Raw genomic sequence first — 20,562 nt, 5'->3', positions numbered from 1 at the left:
ACTCAAAACACGTTTATTCCAGTAGATGCTGAACTGACATTGATAAACCTCTACAAAACCATTCTTTACGGTGGCTGTGAGCAACCGTAGACTTCCCACCTCTGCCTCTCCCAGCTGACAGTTCTCAATTGGTGATGCTAGCTGTTTGGTGCTAATGTGGATGGGGCTTAACCATATGGTCTCGCTCTCGCTTTCTCTCGCAGTGTTGAAAAATGTTGTCCTGTCTGCACTAGCAGCTAACTGATCTGAACCCATTGTTGACAGCCACCATCAACAGGTCATTTTCCCTCTGCGAGTGTGGCTTTTGATTATGTATCGTAAATCCAAGTGGAAGTGCGGTTACAATCTCGTGGTGCTTGGACACGGTGAGTTTACATCTACACAGTTGCTCTAAGACAACAAACTTTTCTACTTGCATCTGAACTTCTACTCTAGATGAAAAATTTGGAGAAAAAAATTCAGTAACTACTTATAGAATTCCCTTAAAAATAGACCTTTTATTTACCTCTTTAAGATTTTGATTAATATTTTTAGAAGTACAAGTGTAGAACAATACAAACTATCATTGTCTTGCTTTTACTGTCTGTAATGGTATTTGTTCTCTAAATATTGTCTTTTTTTAAAGTGGAGAGAGAATGCCTTAAATAGTTCATTGGACAGCATCTCTACAGCAATCACCCCCAGATTTTATAAAACTGCAGAGGATTATAATAGAGAGATGCCTCCCAAGCTGTACCAAATTGTAGTTTCTCATACCCTAATGTTGGATTTCTACTGAATGTCATTTCCAGAGGTTCTGAGTTGATATAATTTTCACTGCCTGCTTAGAGTGATGCCTTCTTCCTCTCATCCCCCCTGGCCTGTGTGCACACATAGCCTCCCTCCCTGGATTTGAGTTGTGCAGCCTTGCACCCTTCTTTGCTCCAGATCTGCTGACCAGGGTTTTTCTATGAGCTGACTTTTGTCACTAACTCAAGAGAAACAAATTTAATCGCAGGAGTTTTCCAAGAGGTTCAGGGAGCTGTGTCTTAAGTTTTGTCATTTGACTATGTACCCTTCTGATGTGGTAGGCATAAAATTCTTGCACTGCTCTCCGTAGCTTTGTCTGTGAATGTTATCTGTGGCTTGTTCTTTTTCCTGAGCCCTCTGGTTTGAGAACAACAGCTGCTGCCTCCTCTTGCTATTGCTTGCACCAAAATAATAATGTGGCATTGTGAGAACATCAACTTTTCCTTGCTTGGACCAGGTTTCATACCAAGTTAATGCTAGGGAAATTGAGAGTACAACCTGAAGTACAAGGAGTGTGATTAATAGCGAGAAGACTTCTGGCATATCACTTTTAAAATGTTTACAATCGTCTATTACATCTTGGGGGATTGGCACAAATAGGCATGAGATGCTAATTATAATAATGTTTTTCATGATCAAAGGTATCCGTACTTCAGTGGCTGCTATTTTTGTTTCAACTGCCAAAGTCCTAAAACTGGTTATGAGCCATCAGTATTGGTGGTAAACAGCCTGAAATATTTTCGGTATAGAAAACTTCATTATTTCATGTGAGTTTGCTGACTTAAATTCATGCCGCGTATTTCTTTTACTTTCTGATCAGCTGTATATTCCACTGTGCCTCTCAGTTTTCTGTCAAGTTTCTATCATGAGTGAATTTTATTTCTGAATTACATAACTCCACCAGTGCATTTCAAGATGAAGCTCAACAGATAGTACAGTGTGGTCTAGAGCTTTAATAGTAGTGTAGCTGTTAAGAGCTTTGTTTATTAACCCAAGAGTCTCATCTGTTAGGAAGAAGTTTCTAGCTAACGAAATATGGGGGGTCAGAGAAGACTTACCATGTCCAAGTACTTCTGTTTAAGCCAAAATGTTTGCAACAAGCTCTTAGGAAGAGTGTCATTCCTTAAGAGTTGTGGAACACAGTTGAAGCTGGTGGCTTGAGAAGCTGGAAGGTACCTGGCATTTGAGTGCTTCACCTCTTCAGACAAACAGTACAGAACTTAATGCTCAATGTCAGTTACAGTATTTTTCTCTGACAGCACTGTAATTATTCTGAATGTCTGGGGCTTATCCAAAATCAGAGTGATGAATTAAATTACAAGTCCAGCCCAGATCTGCTCTAGTAGAGTCTTGCTTAGGTAGGGTGATAGCTATCTTGCTTATGCTGGTTAATGCAGTTGGCTTCAATGCAGTTTAATCTTTACTTGCACCTGCATAATGGGGCTCAGGTATCAGGTTTGGTGAGGTGACCTGGTAGATGAACAAAACTAGGTTTTGGACTTTCGTTTCTTTTCCTTGCTAAGTATGCTTTGACTTTTTTCTTTTTTTTCACAGTAGTTGTAGAAACAAAGTCCTGCTGCTCAATACAGTTGATCATTTGTTAAACAGATGAGTTACAAACTTCAAGTTTTATTTTTGCAAAGCATTGTGAAGGCTTAATATAATAAAAAGAGAGAGGGAACTCAGTCTGTTACTTCATTAGTGTGCCAGGAAATAATCCTTCCTCCCTGGCCAGTTCCTTAGTTGTTCCAGTCATGGTATGATGTAGTTTTATTTTTTTAACAATGGCTTTATTTAGATTATCCTAACTAATGGTTTTGGCACTCTTTAAAAAGACACTTAAGGAAGGTCATCTTGTTGCAGTACCCCAACCTGGGTGAAATTTGGAGGCTGCAAGTGTCTTTATTTGTTTTTAAATTTTATTAGAGATTCTTCATTTGTGCAGCATTAAAAACCATCTTTGGAGCATGTTGAATTTGCAGGTAGTTATCCAAAAGGCTGAAGTTTTGTCAAAGGATGCAGTCTTCTGTATGCTGGAGCTGTTTCAGATTACTCTGTGCATGTCTGGTCAGAAAGAGATTCCATGTTGCTTCCGATTAAGAAGAAAGCTTTTCTTATGATCTTTGATTTCAGTTGGCTGACACTTCACTGGGAGTTTCAACTGTAATATTTCAAAGCCCCTTTGTGTTAGGTTTTCTGCTATCTTTGCTTGACTTTTGTATTCTGGACCTTTATTTTTGCAGGTAAAGGCAAGTCTTGCTGCTTCAGTGTATACAACTGTAGTGGTATTGTTTTGGGGGTGGGGATTGCAGCCTTCTTTTTCTTCTTATCCAATTTTTTTACGTTTTAGGTAGACTTCTATATCAAAAGCTAAGGAATAAGCATCATGCCATAACTTCGGGAAACACAGATATCTAAATCTGTTAATAAAAAATTGCTAAGTAATGTGAGGATGTTGGGACGGAAATCACATTTATTGTGATTAACCTTTTCATTTTGCTGAGTGAGGGAGGATGACCTGAAAAGACAGGTCTAGATATAAAAAGAAGCCCAGTAATTGCTACACTCGCACCCTGTGATGTTAGGCTCAGTCCTTTTCTTAAAACAAGGAGCTAGGACAAGTAAAACATAGTTGCTCCCACAGTTGGACTTCCGCAAATCCCAATCCAGCAAACAAGCATGCTTAATTTTAATACCAGAAGCAGTAAAAAATAGTTCTCTGGTGCAAAACTAGCAATATGCAGCTATTCCCAGAAGCAGTGGTTTGCTCCACAGGCACTGAGCTGTAACTCACAGTTCTTGCTGGGCAGGTTTCAGGACTGAAGCTTTGTGTCAACAGTTGCACTCCTGTATTTTGGCTATGTTTGTATTCTCCTCTTAAGCAATTAAAAAATCTTATTTCTAGTATGAGGTGGGTACTATAACTTCGTTAGATTTTTAAAAATATGAAAATAGTATAGCTATATATCTAATATTACTGATACAACTTTTTTCCCACCATGTTATTAAACTATACTTTCAAAATAAAAAGCTTAGGTCACAGTTTGGTTTTTAAATGAAGACATTTTTAAAAGATAGGTTTTTTGTATTTGCATGCTTTTCTTGGTTTTTTGTTTTGTTTTTTTCTCTGCCTCCATTCTAATAAGGAAAAAAAGCTTCAGCTTGGAAGTGGTTACTAAAAGAAAAATGCTTCACCTCAGAAACTAATAAAATTATTGGAGCTGATACACTCCTCATGTTAGTTTGATGTTCTATAGTATCACAGAATGGTAGAGGTTGGAAGGGACCTCTGGAGATCATCTTGTCCAACCCCCTTGCTTGAGCAGGCACACCTAGAGCAGGGGGCACAGGAACGCATCCAGGCAGGTTTTGAATGTCTCCAGGGAAGGAGACTCCACAACCTTCCTGGGCAGCCTGTTCTACTGCTCTGGCACCCTCACAGCAAAGAAGTTTTTCCTCATATTGAGGTGGAACTTCCTGTGTTCCAACTTGTGCCCATTGCCCATTGCCCCTTGACTGTCGCTGGGCACCACTGAAAAGAGTCTGGCCCCATCCTCTTGACACCTGCTCTTCAGATATTTATAAGTATTGATAAGATTCCCCCCTCATTCTTCTCCAGGCTAAACAAACACAGGTCTCTCAGCCTTTCCATGTAAGGGAGATGCTCATCTTGGTAGCTTTGAAAACAGGCTGAAAATAGGCTTGGACCTGTAGTGTGCAAAGTGTTGATAGCATTTCAGAGTATTCTTGCATCCTAGCAGTCATGTTTACAGACAAGGAGTAAGTATATAAAGAGAGGCTAGAGGAGTGGGAGCTTGTGACAGTGCTGTATTTATTTGTATAGTTCAGGGTTTATTTTGGTGACACGTAATTCATGGACTTCCATCCGTGAAATGCTAAAAGTACAGAATGACTTCAGAGTTTTAAAAAGTTTAAGTACAACAGTGGCTGCGAAGCCAGAGAAAGTTTTTTCTTTTGTTTAGAGAATATTTATTACTTCTACAGCTGGTGTTGAGATTGCTGAAGGGAGACTGAGTGTGCCTGAAAATTTAATTTTGAAATTCTAAATAAAATGTCTGCCACTAAGTTGCATTGAGGCAATACATGCTGCTAAAGGCAACAGCTTGCCTATTAGTTGTCTCAGCTGTTCAGCCTGACAAACTTGTAGCCTTTGTCCTACTTGCCCTATGCTTCATAAACTCATTCTGGTTGTTTAGTGTCAAATTGGCTATGCTGACTGTGCATTATTGGTAGTTCTTTAGTTCATTTGATATGTCTGTTGTGTAGTTAATTACTTGAATAGACTTTCTTAAATGTTATGGGTTTTGGTTTTTTTACTTGGAATTTGTATTGGTCCAGGAGCTTGAATGTGGTCAGACATCTCTGCTGAATATGTGTAGTAACTTCTTAACGTGTGCCAGCTTGGTTGCCTATGGCTTTTCGTACCCTCTGCAGCTGTATGGTGTTCTGCTCCACAAACGGATGACATGAGACATCCTTAAGCAGGAGGGTAACTAATGACAAGCAGCAAACAATGTGAGCAGGACTTCTACAAACCTTTGTGAATGCATGTGAATGAGGCACTTCTGTGCTCAGTATAAGCAGCTGTCAGTAATTTTAGGAAATGTTCATAAACAATGTTAGTCCTGAGAGGGCTGGTCTACCCTAAAAACTTGCAAAGATTACTTCTGAAGAGCCAGATTTCTTGGAATGAATCAGTCTGCACTGAACAGATGACTAAAAAAGGGCAAGTGAAACAGCTCCTCCATACTAGATTGTTACTGTTAACTTTGCTATACTAGAAAAAAGGGACTTAAGGTTTCCGTGGTACCCAGAGGTGCACCTGAAGATACCCTTGCAGGCTACCAATGGATTAGTGTTTGGGTATGTGGAGTGTGCACCATGGGTTAAAGTGGAGACTTCTCTCAATCTCTTTCTCAAGATCCAGAAAGGAAGAAGTCTGTGTTACATTAACCAGTCACTTTGGTTAATAAATAAGTGCATGCAGTAAATCATGTGAAATTGATTTCAAAACTTGTTTAAGTACTACTGTGTTCTGAATCGTTTGGTACTGTTTAAAAATTAATCATGGTGCAGTCAAAACTGTGACTTTTTGTGGCTGTGTGCTCTTTTTGGTATATTTGCCTAATGGTGTTTCCTGCTTCCTAAATGGAAAAAAATTTCTGTGAGAGAAAATGAGTAATTCTTTACTGCTTAAAGCCTGCTTCCCAATGCATACAGGTACAAAGTGCAAAGCCAAGGTAATTGCTAGAAGCAAGTTTGCAAGAGTTAAGATCCTTTTGTGTTTATCTTTGCATGTCAGAGAAATGCCTGAAATAGGAAAGAAATGTAGATTATTTTTTGTGTGTATGTGCTAATTCAAATCTAGCCCATTCTGTAACTGCTCAGCTACGCTTGGTTTTGAGGCTTCTTCAGGTTAACTGAAATACGAGCTGGTATCTACAGAGAAATGGAGTCCTAGCCAGGATACAGCTTTAAACGTGTTTTTTTAGAATAAATTATTCAGCTATTTTTCTTGAGAACTTTATGTGGGAAATAAGTAAATTTGCATTGAATGATAAGAAATACACTGAACTTGTGCCCCCAAACCTCAATTTTAGGAATCTTGAAAATTTCTAGGCCAGATCTTGAAGATTTGTATTCACACAAAATTCTGTTGAGTTTGGTGAATTGAGGAAGAACATAACTTTTGTCTCCAGGAGCACTTTCCTCTCTGGTAGCATTACTAGGAGTGAAATTGCTGTCTTGCTAATGTAATTTCATTAGGGTTACTGATGTGACTTCACATCATTGAAAGTGTGAGGGCAGCCCATGAAACTACCAGCTGAACAGTTTAATGCTGCCTAGCAGTGGGTGCATGCTTTGACTATTGCTGGAAAAGTGTTCTGCCATAGTGATGGTTGGTACCCCTGTACTCTACCAATTTAAAATTACTTCTGTTTTCATTTGGTAGACTTTTGTCTGATTTTTCTTTCCTCAGTGACATGCTCTGAGAGGACAAAAAGCAATACAGATTCTGGAGAGCATGGCTATTTTAAAAAACAAACATGCTGCTTTCTTGGTACAAAAATACCTTTCGGTGTTTTTAAAAAATTTATCTTATGACCCACATGCTTGGAAATATTTTTCCATCAGAGTTCTTCTGGTTGAAACGGAAGACTATACTAACTGAAAGTTGCCATATTCAGCTAGATACCTGCCCTTGTTTGAAGCTAACATTTTTCTGTATACACAGCAAATTGGAAACCTGAACCTAGTGACACCTTGAAAACTTCCAACTAAAAGTCAAATGTGAAATGTAACTATTTCCTTAGGTCTTAATTAAAACTGGGCCATATGGTCAGACCAAAGTCCCTATAGAAGTAGTACAGCTCCCTCTCCATGGCTGAGGTACTCTAGCTGTAAACAAGAAACTGGATTCCTATCTCTACCAACGAGTAAAATTTAGGGATGGGCATCCCTAGCACTGAATTTTTCCTACTCATTGGGAATGACCTTTTTGTTGTTAGGTGTTCATGCCCACAAAGAGGTAAAGTGCAACTGCTGGTTTATTTTTATAAGCTGCAAGCCTCTTATCCAAATTGGATTAGAAGTATAGGAAGCAAAGTATTGCTCTTTTCTAGATGGATATGCTAAATCATGCGTTGCATATGGGATTATAAAGGAAAGGAAAAGATAAAATCGAATAGCAGGAGATTTTTTTTCTCTTAGCAGTAACAAACTGGGAACAGGTAGGTGATCTAACATGAGGAGGTAGGGGAAATATTTGAACTTTGTCCTGTTTCAATTGCTGGCTCTAGGAGGTGATTAATATGGAAACTTAAGTGTGCAAAAAGTTAGTTTTGTGTTTATGCATAAATACAAGTTGTATTAGCATAAAAGCTGGTTCACCTTACTCATTAAGAGACAGCTTTTAGTGTATCTGGAGGTATTTCAGTATACCTTTATTAGAAACCTATTGCATATGCAAAGTACTAAATTCTTGTTCTCTTGGGTTGTTGCCTAAAATAAGCTTTGTTCTGTACCTGAGCTCATACAACAATATTTAAAATATTCCTAAAAGACATGCTTGCATGTCAGAAATACAGGAAACGGAGGTACTGAACCAGCCATTTATGTATAGGGCTGTAATATATCCCATCAGGCCACTATAAAAACCTGACACTTGTCTTGCAGAGAGTAGGAAGATCTCTGACAGCTGTCCAGAGGTATCTAGGTCATATGCTTTTAAATGTAAATGCTGGAGGTGATAGGTTTAGAAAGGGCCAGGTTTTGTACCTTATATAAAGTCTGTCCAAAGTTTGAAGTTAGGAGGAGGAAGAATATAGTAAGACAGCACATTTATTAGCAGTGACTTACAAAATATTCAGGTATGAACTACAGACTTGGGACATTCACATGCAGAGGTGAGGAAAGCAGTGTGGAGGTTAGCCAGCACTTTTCTTAACTAGAATTGCAGATGAACTACAGTTGAAATTGTGAGTGTCAAGTGTGTAATAACAGTGTGGTGAGGAATTTAGGATAAAGCAAAGGGAGACTCTGTTGAATAAGCTTGGCTTTTGCGCTTCATGATCTCTGAGTTAAAAGGTACTTGCCTTATTTTAAGATACCTGTTTGTGTGGTGTCGGAGTTGGATAGGAACTGTACTGAACAGTTTTTAAACTTTGTTGCTCTTAAGGTATTTTTTTTTCTAGAATGTGTCTGTGGGGAGCCAGCCAGTTATAGCTGAATTTCTATAACTGAATACTACTTCTGTCCTTTCTTTGCTGATCTACGTGAAATGTTTTTCATCACTGAAAGTGAGGCAAAGATGTGTTAATACATCTGGCGACCGCCTGTCTTAACTTTCTCTGAAGAAGTCCATGGTGAAATGATCTAGCTCTGTGGGAATGAAAACTTTCAGGTAATGCAGGTTCTGCTAGAAGGTACCTTAAAAGTTCTGCAAGCAGGAAAACTACATCTTGGAAATTAATTCAAATTGGGCCTACCTTTCTTTAGGGGAAACCATAATACCTGAAGCTCAGTGAATCTGAGTTCTGCTGTTCAAAGAACGCAGATCTACAGCTAAAAAGTTTTTTGAGGAAGTGCTTGTGCATAGCCTAGGTTAACTGACCTTGCAGATATGGTATTTGGCTTGCAGAGTTTCAAGATCCAGAAATGTTCCTGGAAACTTCAGGAAAAAAGTTTTTCACAATAGCTGTTTCCAGGTATCTGGGAAACTCAAGTTTACTGTCTTGGAAAGAAGCCTGGTGCAACCACATCTATGCGTTTCTGACTTAACAGATGGCTTGCATCAGTGTGACCTTTTGGGAAACAAATGTGTTTTCTTCAGAATGATGCCTTACCTATCATCCTTTCAGTCTTGGATTTTTTTAGGAATCCAGTATGTCTGATGCTTCAGGCCATTCTTAATCAGCCAGGTGAAGGATTGTCTTAAGAGCAGCTCAATTCCCGAATGTCTTGGGCAATGGTTGTTGTGAATAGAGTTCTGTAGTATCAGTGCTAAACCTGCTTATTGGGACACATTTCTCTTGTGAAACTGTTGTAAAACTTTGTGCTGTGGGTCTTGCCCTTTCAAGTGTTTAATCAGCTCAAACAATTTTTGGTGTGGCTACAGCAAGCTTTATGCAGTAATTTTTGCCAATTGTTTTATATTAAGCAAATGTTGAATCAGACAGTCATAGGAAGGTTGTGACGAACACGAAGCTCCAGACTCGTCTGCAAGACTGCTTGTCATCTGCAGTTCTCCAGCATTCGGTGTGCCTTTCCTATTTCCTGAGGGAATGTGCGTCTTGAGACGCTGTTTCACACTTAAAGCTCCCAGTCTCGTGCAGTAATAGCTTGATATCTGGGAGGCCAACTCCTGCTCTGAGCAGGAGGTTGGACTAAATGACCTGAATTCTCCTGTGATTCTGTGAAGTCCCTTGTGAGGAAAGGAGCTGACTCAGCCTCTTGGAAACACAGAAGCACGTAAGTCAGTAGTCCTGCTGTCCTGTAGGTATTTCTTTACTCCTGCCTGAAATTCCTTCAGCTCATTCACAGGTTAACTGTGAAGTATGTTCTCAGTGCAAGGATCAGGAATCTTGTGTGCACTTTTCTTAATGGGGTCTTTCCCCTATAGGAAGTTGAAAGTACTGAGTTCAGGGCTAAAAGCCATGTGTGCCTACTAAAGCAGAGATCGAACTGAAGACGGACAATTGCGTTCCAGTCTGCAGGATGGGATGGGCACTGATGGTAATGTGCTGTCCTTGAGTTGAAGGGAGGCTTCCCTGGTGCACCTGAAGAGCAGGCACACAAAGATATAAGGGTGGAATAGGATTTCATTACATTTCATGAGGAATATGTGGAATATATAAGGAATTTAATAAGAAATGCTCGTTAGGTTTTTCTAATGGCAAAGGATGACTTGTGTCACGGGAAATGCCTCTCTGCAGCATAATAATTTGTTAACTCAACTCTGTAACTAGGCTACTGCAGCTTCAGCTATGAATTGCTCCACAGTTGCCTGAGGATTGCCATGGTGGTTAGATGACAGGCATTTTAGAGTTGGCAAATCCCTTTGAAGGAGAATTTGCTGTGCCTTAAGAACTTGAGATTCTACTTAGATCTCTTTTACTTAGCTGTTCTGCAAGTCTAATTAGCTTCTCCCACCCATTCCAGAAGTGGTCAGTGTGGAAGAGTTCAAAAAGGACCATCTACCCTTCACGTTGCAGCAAGTTGAGATGCAGCAAATCGTTTCTCTGAAAGCTGTAGCTATAACAATGGACCTTTGTTTGCTCAGCCCTTACAAGAATTTTCTTATTTCTTGCCACAAGGCACCACACAGTAGTGCAGGGGATTAGGTCATTTCCTTCCCTCCTCCTCTTCCTGCAGATTATTTAACATTTCTATTGTATACTCTAATTAGCATGTTCCTGGCTTCAGGCTGCTTTCCCCCCCATAATCTCCTTAAAACACTGGAGTACGACTTTAACTGCATAACATGGGAACTCCTTGCACAGAGATTACATGTGCCATAACACAATATAAGATTAATGGGACTGGCAAATCAGTAATCTTCCCTCCTTTTTTTCTTCACCTGGGCACCTGGGGTTAGACTTATGGGAACCCCCAACAGTGGTCACATTTTCCAACGCATGAAATATTTGTCATCTTTGGGTATCATTGGCTTTGATCAGAGCTCAGCCACTGACTTCATGGGAAACAGAGTTGTGGTGTACAGTGCCTGTTCAGCCTTCAGTACTGAGTGTAGAAATATACTTCCCCTTGCGGCCGTTACAGATAATATTCCATGTTTTTGCTCTCTTTTCTCAGTGTTTCCTTCAGTTTCCTTTCCTCTGTACTCTGTGTGCAGCAATTTCAAGCACTTATCCTGTGTGAGATTTTTATTCTACTCCCTGCCTGTTTTGCTAAATAAAATTATCAACAGACATGTTAAAAATGTTCATCTTGAAATTTAGCAGTAACATATTGATCAGGTTAAGTCCAGGAAGAAGAGTTTGTTACTTGGGCCTTTTGGCTGTCTGCACACTAGGGGATGTAGCATTGCTCTTTGCTCATATCTGCAAGGCTGTCGTTTTAACTAATATAGCTAGAAATGCATTCCTCTTCAAAGCTCACTTTGAATGTCATGTGAAATCGCGTAATTATATCAAACTGTACAGCATCTGCTTGTGAGTCAGACAGAAGAACATGACGATACAGCCCTTTATTTCTTTAACAACTTAAAGGAAAGAACCTCCCCTGCAGTGAAGCATCACTTCATGAAATTAGCAGCGATATCTTGGGCTACAGATTTCGTTGTTTCAGTCTGGCATGGTCGGCAGCATCCAGGGAAAGTCAGCTTGCCTAGTGACAGCATGCTTGAGGCATTTGCTTCCAGTCCTCAAGGCAGAGCATGGAGTGGAAATCATTAAGCCCTCCTCCTCATAAAAGTGAGGGACAATGTTGACACAAAAACAGATGATGAATAGAGCATGGCTGTGAGTAAACACTGGCAGGGAAACGAAGTGTTTTGAAGTTTGTAGGGTGTGGTTCAGAGGCAGCCAGGTAGCAGTGCAGCTAGGGGCAAAATAAACCCCCAGATGCCCTGCTTTGAGATAATTAGCTGTGAAGAGGGGATTTTGTGGTGTATTTGCCTGATAGCAGAAGACTGTGCTTCAGAATACTGTGGGTCACTAATATGAAGGTAGGTGGGATGTAGAGGTAAGAATTGTCTGTGGCAGGCTGGGTTGGGCAGTAGAAGACACATCCACCTGCAAATGCTTACTCTTACTTCTCATGTGTCTGCAACATAAAGTAATCCACAGGCTTATTAACCTGGACTCTGATGGTGGCATCTGTAAAATAAGAAAATAAAGGAGCTCTAGAAGCAAGTTAGTCCTAAATTGCGCTTTTCAGACTGGAGACTTTTGAAACAGTACGACTCAAGTGCTATGGCTTATGTGAGAAATGTAATAAATGCAATGCCATTACAGTTAAATACCTGAATACAGAGCACGTTTTGTACTTTTGTTGCCACATCTGTGTGTTAAGGGATACTAATGCAGTCCTGATGGTGTTAAGTTTAAAAAAACAAAAAAACCCACCAAACCTACACCAAACCTTTAGCCCTGATCAAAAAAGTATTAAAGCTGCCAACCTTGTGTAGGCCAGGAGGAAGTACAAAATACTTGAAGCTGATGGGGGAGGTGTGATTGGGTGACTCTTCCACCACAGTGAACAGTGCCATTTTCAGGTCTGCTAGTTATGGTGGAAAAGCTACGTTTATGAGCCAGTAGAGTGAGGCCATTGATTTTTCTCAGGGAGCAAGGTTCAACTTTAATCTCATGATGCGGCTTGATGAGTCCCTGGATTTACTGATGAGATTGATTCAGAAGGTTGCTATCCTGTCACCCACAGACAGATTAGCAATATGATTTGGATTAAAATTGCTGGTGTTTGTGTGTTGTGTTTTGTTTTTTCCCTAAGCCCTTTACCAGTTTAGTAATCTGACGGCTGTGATAGTGTCCATATCATCTCAGGTCAGTGTTCAGTAGCATATCCTTTTTGGTGGCCAGAAGAAGAGTGTGAACAAGGGAGCACCTGTACATTGACGTTTTTCTAAGCACTTACTGGTGTCCAGCAGTTGTGGCTCAATCACTTCTGTGGAGTAAAGTGGTATCTTTGTGCTTAGTAATCTATGATAGGAGGAAAAAAGTGTCTTTGATCCGATGTAGAGTTTTATTGTCCAGAATATCTTAGGGCAGGGTGTTCTGCAGTTGAGTGTTTCAGGTAGGTGGCAAGGTCCTCTAACAGGACAGCCTTACGGTATTATTTGGGTGAAGGTTGGCTGTGGAGTACAGGTCAAGGAGAGAGAAAACAGGTATGTATTCACCTTGTTCTCAGCAGTGCAGCTGACTTATGTGGAGTTGCAACTTATGCTGTGTTACAGCACTATGAACAAAAAGCTCGTTCGACAGTGCTTAGCTTTGAGTGCTGCCGAGTAATGTACCTGCCCTTCCTGCCTTCAGTTCTGTAGTATGACGGCATGGATGTGCCATGAGCTGAACTGGGAAATGGATCCAGCTAGAAAACAACTGAGCACATAAACCAACTTTTAAAAACATGGACAGATCAGGGAAACCAGTCATAAAGTTGTGCGTGCAAAATTGAGGTGGCAAGCTAAGGAAGGAGCAGCAGAAAACAGAGCAATAGTCGTCTCTAGAACCTGGAGATGCTAAAAGTTAGCCTGAGTACATGTTGCTTGAGCCAGGGTAACCACGCACACCTTCTTGGCCCACTACAACTGTGATGTAAAACTTGATGTAAAGGTTAAGCTACTGTGTCATATCATGCTTGCAACAGACTCGGAGTATTTGCATGATCAATTCTAAGAGGTGGTAACTTGGAAGCTGTGGTAACTTGATCACCATTTTATGGCTCAGACATTTGAATGATCCCACCCACTACCTGATGCAGTGATTTCAATGTTAGTGTAATAAGAAATGAGCTCAGGACCTGGTCTGGCATGTGCAGATTTGCCTTTCTAAATGTGCATCCTAGATGAATGAGTTGTTACAACATTGTTGGGCATGGGAGTCCAATATACAGAAGTGGTGCTGCAGGGGTCAGGTGCACAGTTCTATAGCATTAATGGAAACAGGGAGAACAATTTCTGAAGAGTTTCTGCTGGTTTAATTCTCACTGTATTAAGAAATCACTTTTTGTGTGGGAGGTGAGGAAAGCTAGCTTGGCTAATAAGTGATGATTAAAAAAGAAAGAAGGTATAGCATGCATGGGTACAGTTACATAAGAGAAGCAGAGAAGGAAATAGGCAGCATTTCTCCACGAACCTCATCCACAGAACTGCTGGGGAATTGGGCTGCAGGACGGTTCTCAACACACCCTCCACTTCCTTTTTTCCTTTTTGGGGCCAGAGATAGATGAATTTATGGAGTGGCGAGCAGGATGCAGGCTCTGACTCCAGCCAATGGTACTTGGTGTGGTGGTGTTTACTTAGCTTACGCTGGCAGAGCCAGCCCCTCTTTAGTCAGAAGGCGCTACCCACGGCTTAAGTAAAAGCACGTAGAGCAGAGGCACTCAGTCTGGCAGTTGCTGGGGATTTAAAGGAGTTGGTGGATTTTGGCTGGTTTTAAACAAGATTGAAGGGGTGGATTTTTTCTCCTTTACTGTGCAGAAATACTGAACGGACAAAAAGATACTGGTAAGTGCTCTGCATGCCATTGCTTTTCCCTTTTAGTGTTGTATTGTTTCAGTCTGTCCTCTAAAAGCCTCCATAGTTGCGCTGTTTTTCAGTGAAAAGTTGAAAGATAGTTCAGCGTTGTGGTCAAAAGGAAATCTGAGAGCAGGCAGTGTGTCTGCAAGCTGCCGTTCCACCTAAAATAGGAAGAGACATTCAAAATGCATAGTATAATAAATGCATCTTGTTCTTAAGAAGTGTCAGTCACTTCTCATTTTTAGGGTGCAGAGCAAGATGTCTTGAAACTGTGTTATCTAATAAAAGCATACCAAGGGGAATTTCTCACAGAGCTGTTAAATGTTTGTGCTGTCTAAAGAAAAAAAAAGGGCTTTACATGTAATTATCACCTTGCAGAAATAGGAGTTACAGTACCCTATGTGAAAAGGCTTTAGTGTAATACATCTATTTAGCTGATACTTTGGTACATAGACTGCCTCATCAGGAAGTCAGAAGCTCATAAAAAGCAAAATGGTGATGCTGAGATCTGTAGAACAAGAAGTCATTGTGGTTTTCTGCAAGCACAGGGTCCTCGACTCTGTATTCTACTTCAGGTGCATCAGACAGTAGATCTCCCTGCGCTCAGTCATCAAAACATAAAAACCTCCATCTATTTCCGTAATGGCCCTTTTAAAAATAAAATGCCTCTGTTTTTGTATGAACTCTTAATCTGTATATGGAAGTTGTGCTTCTGTCACAAGCTTGTAATCAAAGTTGGGACTTTTTTTTAAGGTAATACTGTGTAATTTTGTCCAAAGGCAGTAAAGATTTCCTGCTTCTACTTTTGCAACCCACTCGGCTATGTAGGACACGAATAGGTAGTGCTGGGGCTAATGAACACATATTGTTTTATACTCTGTTGTATCATTTTATGGCTTCATACGTTATGGCTTATATAATCTTCATTTGATAATCTGAGTATGAAATCAACACTATCCCTTTTTAACAAAACATAGTAACAGCCAAAGTACAAGTACAGCCAAAAGCTCATGTAGAAAGCTGCAAATTAATCTTCTTAAGTAGCTGTGTGAATAACTTTCACAGGTAGCTCAGCTGACAAGTACAACCTGTAGCATTTGGCCTTTGTGGTGCAGGGGCGGTCAACAGAGGAGCTTTGCCTCGTGCAAGGTTGTGTGCTTTGTCACTAGTATATCCGAAACCTGACAGGGAGGACATGGGTGGTAAGGGGGTGTAGACCGCGTATACGTGTAGCAGTTTAACTGGTGAAGAACTTTTTCTCAGCTAATTAAGGTTATAGATAAAATTGCAGTGACAGCTTTAAAATAGACACCTTGTGCTAAAACACAAATGTTTTTCAGCTTCCCACACACAGTCTGAATTACATCATTTATAACCTGTAGGAGGCTATCGTGGTTTCCTCAGAGGAGGTTCAGCTGTTACTTTTCGTAACTGAAAAATGCTGGATTTTTTTTTCCAGGGGAATATTTTCAGAATTGATTTTTGTCAGTCTGTTAGAACGTTAGCGGTTACATAAATCTTCCAGGTTTAATACACCTGGCTATGTTCTCATCCCACTGACAGCAGTTCAGAATAACAGACTTGAAGTTAGCAAAGGTCTGACTGGAATCATACCCCTGTTCTTAGATGTTTTGTCCATCTTCTAAACAGGTATGCTATTTTTCAGTACTGTCATAAAGTACAGATTTTCATATAGGTGCCTGTAATAGAAGTCTAGTTCTAAAATACTTGCTGCCTTCGTTGAAGAAGGATGCTTGTCTTCAGTGTTGTTCCTGACTTTCTTAAAATTGCGAAAAAATGCTGAGACTTGCTCCTGAGACTGAAATAGAACTTGAAGCAGGACACTGGATGACAACTGGACTAAAACTGCTGTTTCTTAGACTGTTTCTTGGTGCAAAGCAGGAGGTTTGCTCTTGTTTATCGAGTTAATTCCCCTTTGAAAGTGTCTACAGGCAAAGTGCCTTTCCCCCCCCACCCCGTGCTGTGACTCTTGCATGACACTTGTTTCCAGGATGACCGGACTACTAATGGCAGATGTCCATGGTAAAAAGATGCTTTAATTCTGTTTATGAGAATGAAGAACCCCTCTGTTGAGATTTTACAGATGTTCTCAAGGCACAGCAGCAGATAGTTGTTTGCATTGTTTTATGCTTGGTATCCTGTGCGGGAGAGGCTGCTTGCTTGTTTCAGAGCTTGGCCTTGTTGTCTTATTTTCAATGCTTTCATATCATAAGACTCTTGTGTGTATAGTGGATGACTAAGCTTATTCAGAGGTTATAAAAGGAAAGGCGAAAACAGTATAGAGTAAGGAAAGAATAAGTCATACAAAAGCAAAAGGCTGGACTGATTTTTCCATACTCCCAAGGCTTCTGAAAAACTCCCTTTTCTAGAAAGAAGGAAGTTAGTTACCCTTCCTTGGAAAGGTAGAGTAGGGCTACTGATCTAAAGTGACAATGCAATTTGAATACATAACAGCTACATTGCTATACCTTCCCTGTGCATCTGTAGTGAAGAATGCAAACTGTAGACAGAATCTGGCTAATTGTAAAAGTGGAATATAAAACCTGCTGAACTTAATGTTCCAGGTATGTGCATAAAGGAAACATGAGCTTGTTTTTTAAACTGGAAAGTGGGAGAAGTGTGGAAACTATGGTTGATAAACACACACTCTTCTGTGTGGTCTTTTACCCAGGTGATCGCTTCAGTAAAAACTACTTTAATAAAAGCTTCCAAAAAATTGCTAGGAAAAAGTTAAAGCAGAAACTTTTCAGTGGTGATTTAGCCATCACGTAGCAGAAAGTGATTTTTCAATCTTTGTCTCAGCTTTCAGAAGTAGTGATGCAAGGAGCTGATTCCTTGTTGCTTGCACCAGTGAAGATCAGCAGTGACATCATTGATGTTTGTGAAATCTGGCAACCTGGACTTGATGGGGACTTGTAATCAAACAAGAAGGCAGTCTGCTGGGAATTAGTTTGTGGGGTTTTTGGGTTTTCTTTGTTTGGTTGGATTTTTTAACTTCTCATTACTTACTGCCTCTTCCTTCTTCCATGCTTGCACATATCGTCATCTTGAGAGACTAGTATTCTGCACAGATTCTTTGTGCCTCACAATGACTTTAACTTTGATATTCTGGTCCCTTAAATCTGCAAGTCAAGATTTTGACTTTGAAGGTATGAGACATAACCATAGAAGAGAATATGTAGCACTGAATTACTCTGTGTGTGTGTGTGTGTTCAGAGGAGTTTGGTTTCTGCTCTTGCAGCCTAGTGGATTGCCTAGTGGAAACTGAAATGCTAAAGAGCTTAAATGTGTAAATGCATGTTAGCAAACTTGGGTCCTATTTGTATTTTGTCACGTAGCTGCACAATTCTTTGAAGAGCAATATGGGGTTTTAAATTCAAATAAAGCTATAGACAGGAATATGTAAATCTCAGGAGGTTAAGGATAAAATTTAGTTTCATTGGTAATAGAATTGCTGATAATTTATGTCTAACTGATCAAAAATGTGCCTAAAGCGCATATTTCAGTTGCTCGATAAAACTGTTGTGGGCATCCTAAATTAATTGTATTTCTAGAATAATTCAGATTGGGAGGTTGTCTGGTCCAGTCCCCCTACTCAAAGTGGGACTAGACTGCCTTATACCTGGTTTTTCAGGGCTACGTGCAGCTGAGGTTTTAATACCTCCAAGGATGGAGATCCCACAGCCTCTCTGGACTGTTCTTTTCCCCGAATAGCTAATCAGGATTTTCCAAGCTTGTTTGTGGCTTGTCATGTCACTGCATACCTGTGATAAGGGTTGGATTATATTTTGTCTGTATCCCCCTGATTTAACACAGAATTGCTGAGGGAAGAGCTGGATATGAGAATTGCATGGATAGTAAATGGAGAACTACAAATAGCAAATTGTATAAAAATAAAAACCTCAGTAGTCAAGCTGTCTTGTGCTTTATTTCTAAAAGCCAAAAAAATCCAAACCTAAGGATATGTAGATATTGAATATAAAGGAGATAACATTATAAAAATTGAAAAAAAAATCCAACTTTTTCATCTGAATCAGAATATTTTTATTTTAATATACTCATTGACAGAGGACTTCTTTTCTTACTGTGAAAGTGGTTTTTTTATGCAGTATTTTAGAAAAGGGCTAGACTGGCACTAGCTACAGTTGCTAGCAGGCTATAATGCTGGCTCTGTGTTTAGAAAATGTTGGTAATTTATTACAGAGAGACTTTTATTCTAGTATTTTTAGCTCACAGCCGAGTGTTTAATGAATCTCTGCTTGGGCTCATTGAATTTATGTTCTCCCCTCCCCCTGCTCCATTTTAACCATTAAGATACTGCTATTCTTGCTGCAATTCCAAAAGCTGTACTTGGTTTAATAAATAGCGAACTTACGCACAAGGCACTGTGCCTCAGTGCAAAGAGGATCTGAAGACTTTCTGTAGAAGCTACCAAAGACTAGTTGTAAATGACTCTCATGATCAGGAAAGACAGCTGAAGGATTGAGGACGGCTGGTAAGCTAAAGCTGATAGTTCAAAATGAACCAAAATTCGTTTATATCTCTAGGTCCCCTGCTAAAAATGAAATGTTCAGTGACAGTGGGCAGACTCTTGAACTCTTCATCTGCTCTAAGCATGATTTGCTAGGTCTTCCCAGATAACAGTCTGCCTCCAGATTCAGGGACTAGTGTTTGAATGTGACAGGAAAGAATACAAAGATATGGCGCTCTCTTCTACTTTAACATAATCAGAAATCTGTGGCTTGCTTTCTGCTGTAGCAGTCCTTGCCTTCTGTGACTCAAGGGAATAGTGAACAAGAAGGCTTGTAAGAAAATGGATTTCCATTCCTAAAACAAATTTAAAATACACTTTCAGTTTAGATGTCATCTTTCCAGCCCCTCAAAACAGTTGCATGTGACAGTATTGTGCAAGTTACCTTCCATGAGCTTTCTCTCAGCTTCAGAGGAACCTGTGTTAAGAATAAAAATGTATTACATATTCATGAGTTCTTCCTGTTCCAGTTTCCTATTTTTGAAACGAAAAAGCATTAACTGGTACTCATCGTGTTTTTGTGCTAACAGCAAATAGCTGTGCTCACCTCTTACCCAATCAAGTAATGCCTTTCTGAAACTGTTTTCTCTGTGTGCAAGTTACTTTACTCAAAATCTATTATTATCTAATACAAGACTGTGCACAGGTAGAGGTTTTCACACTTTGGTCTCTTCTCTGTGGCAGAAGCATGGATCTTGAAGAGAAAACTTGCTGCTACCAGTTCTATGATTTTGGAAGAGTGTAGGATGGGGTGGGATCTTACTATTAACACCTTGTTTGCCATCAGCATGGAAGGGTCTTGGCAGAGTTTTGGAACAGTTGGTTGTTCAGAGCCTACTTCAATAAAGCCAGCTCCACCAGTGGCAGGAGGTGCTGCTGCAAAATTAATGGCCATGGCAAAAAGCTACCTTGCACATCTTTTGCTCAAGCAGTCAGTTGCTTAGCTGTATACTGGCACTAAGGGCCAAGTTATCTTTTTAATGTATTTAATCAGCCTTTCCTAACACTCCTTAGAAGTCTCTTGTAGTTTTCCAGGAATAAAAAGTGGACAGGTTTGTTCTGTAAGAGAAGCGTCATTATATAAATTAGTGGATCCTTCCTCTCAATTCAAGAGCATTCCCTCCTGTAAGTTCTTAAATGCTTTATCCAGCTTTAAACGATCCATAAGCCTGCTCTGTTTCAAGAGTGGAGATGTTATCCCACGGCTTATTAGACTCCTTTCCAGTGGGACAACACTTGAGTTTTACTTGCAGACATCAGATTTCACTTGGACCAGTCTTCGGAACCTCATTGGAAGAATATAATTAGGCTTTGTTATTTCTGGGAACAAAATGAGTCTTTCTTTTGGGTACAGTGCAGATTGTTCTGGGTTAGAAGGAGCATGCACATTGCACTGATTTTTTAAGGGGCTCTGAATTTTGTATGTGATTGACTTGAAGTTACTGGGTCTTAGTAGCTGTGAAAGTGATGTGTGCAGCTCATA

General features: G+C 40.0%; 2 protein-coding genes across 4 annotated transcripts in view; one reads left to right on the top strand and one right to left on the bottom strand.

Annotated features, from left to right (window-relative positions):
• Window positions 1–20,562, bottom strand: part of ACTR2 (actin related protein 2) — a 516,258-nt gene that overhangs the window by 463,929 nt on the left and 31,767 nt on the right. The gene's annotated exons all lie outside the window — the stretch shown is intronic.
• Window positions 1–20,562, top strand: part of PELI1 (pellino E3 ubiquitin protein ligase 1) — a 45,235-nt gene that overhangs the window by 13,462 nt on the left and 11,211 nt on the right. Inside the window, exon 2 of one of the 3 annotated variants that reach the window (XM_075088354.1) lies at window positions 204–365. The exons of 1 other annotated variant lie outside the window; for it this stretch is intronic. In XM_075088354.1, the coding sequence (XP_074944455.1) occupies window positions 311–365 (55 nt within the window). In that variant the 5' untranslated portion in view covers window positions 204–310. Of the gene's footprint in view, window positions 1–203; window positions 366–14,395; window positions 14,516–20,562 lie in introns of those variants that run through there. One more of the 3 variants, XM_075088356.1, reaches the window with a different exon arrangement.

The sequence above is a fragment of the Phalacrocorax aristotelis genome, chromosome 3, assembly GCF_949628215.1.
Source record: "Phalacrocorax aristotelis chromosome 3, bGulAri2.1, whole genome shotgun sequence".
Classification (NCBI taxonomy): domain Eukaryota; kingdom Metazoa; phylum Chordata; class Aves; order Suliformes; family Phalacrocoracidae; genus Phalacrocorax; species Phalacrocorax aristotelis.
This window is presented reverse-complemented; position numbering and strand designations above follow the sequence as displayed.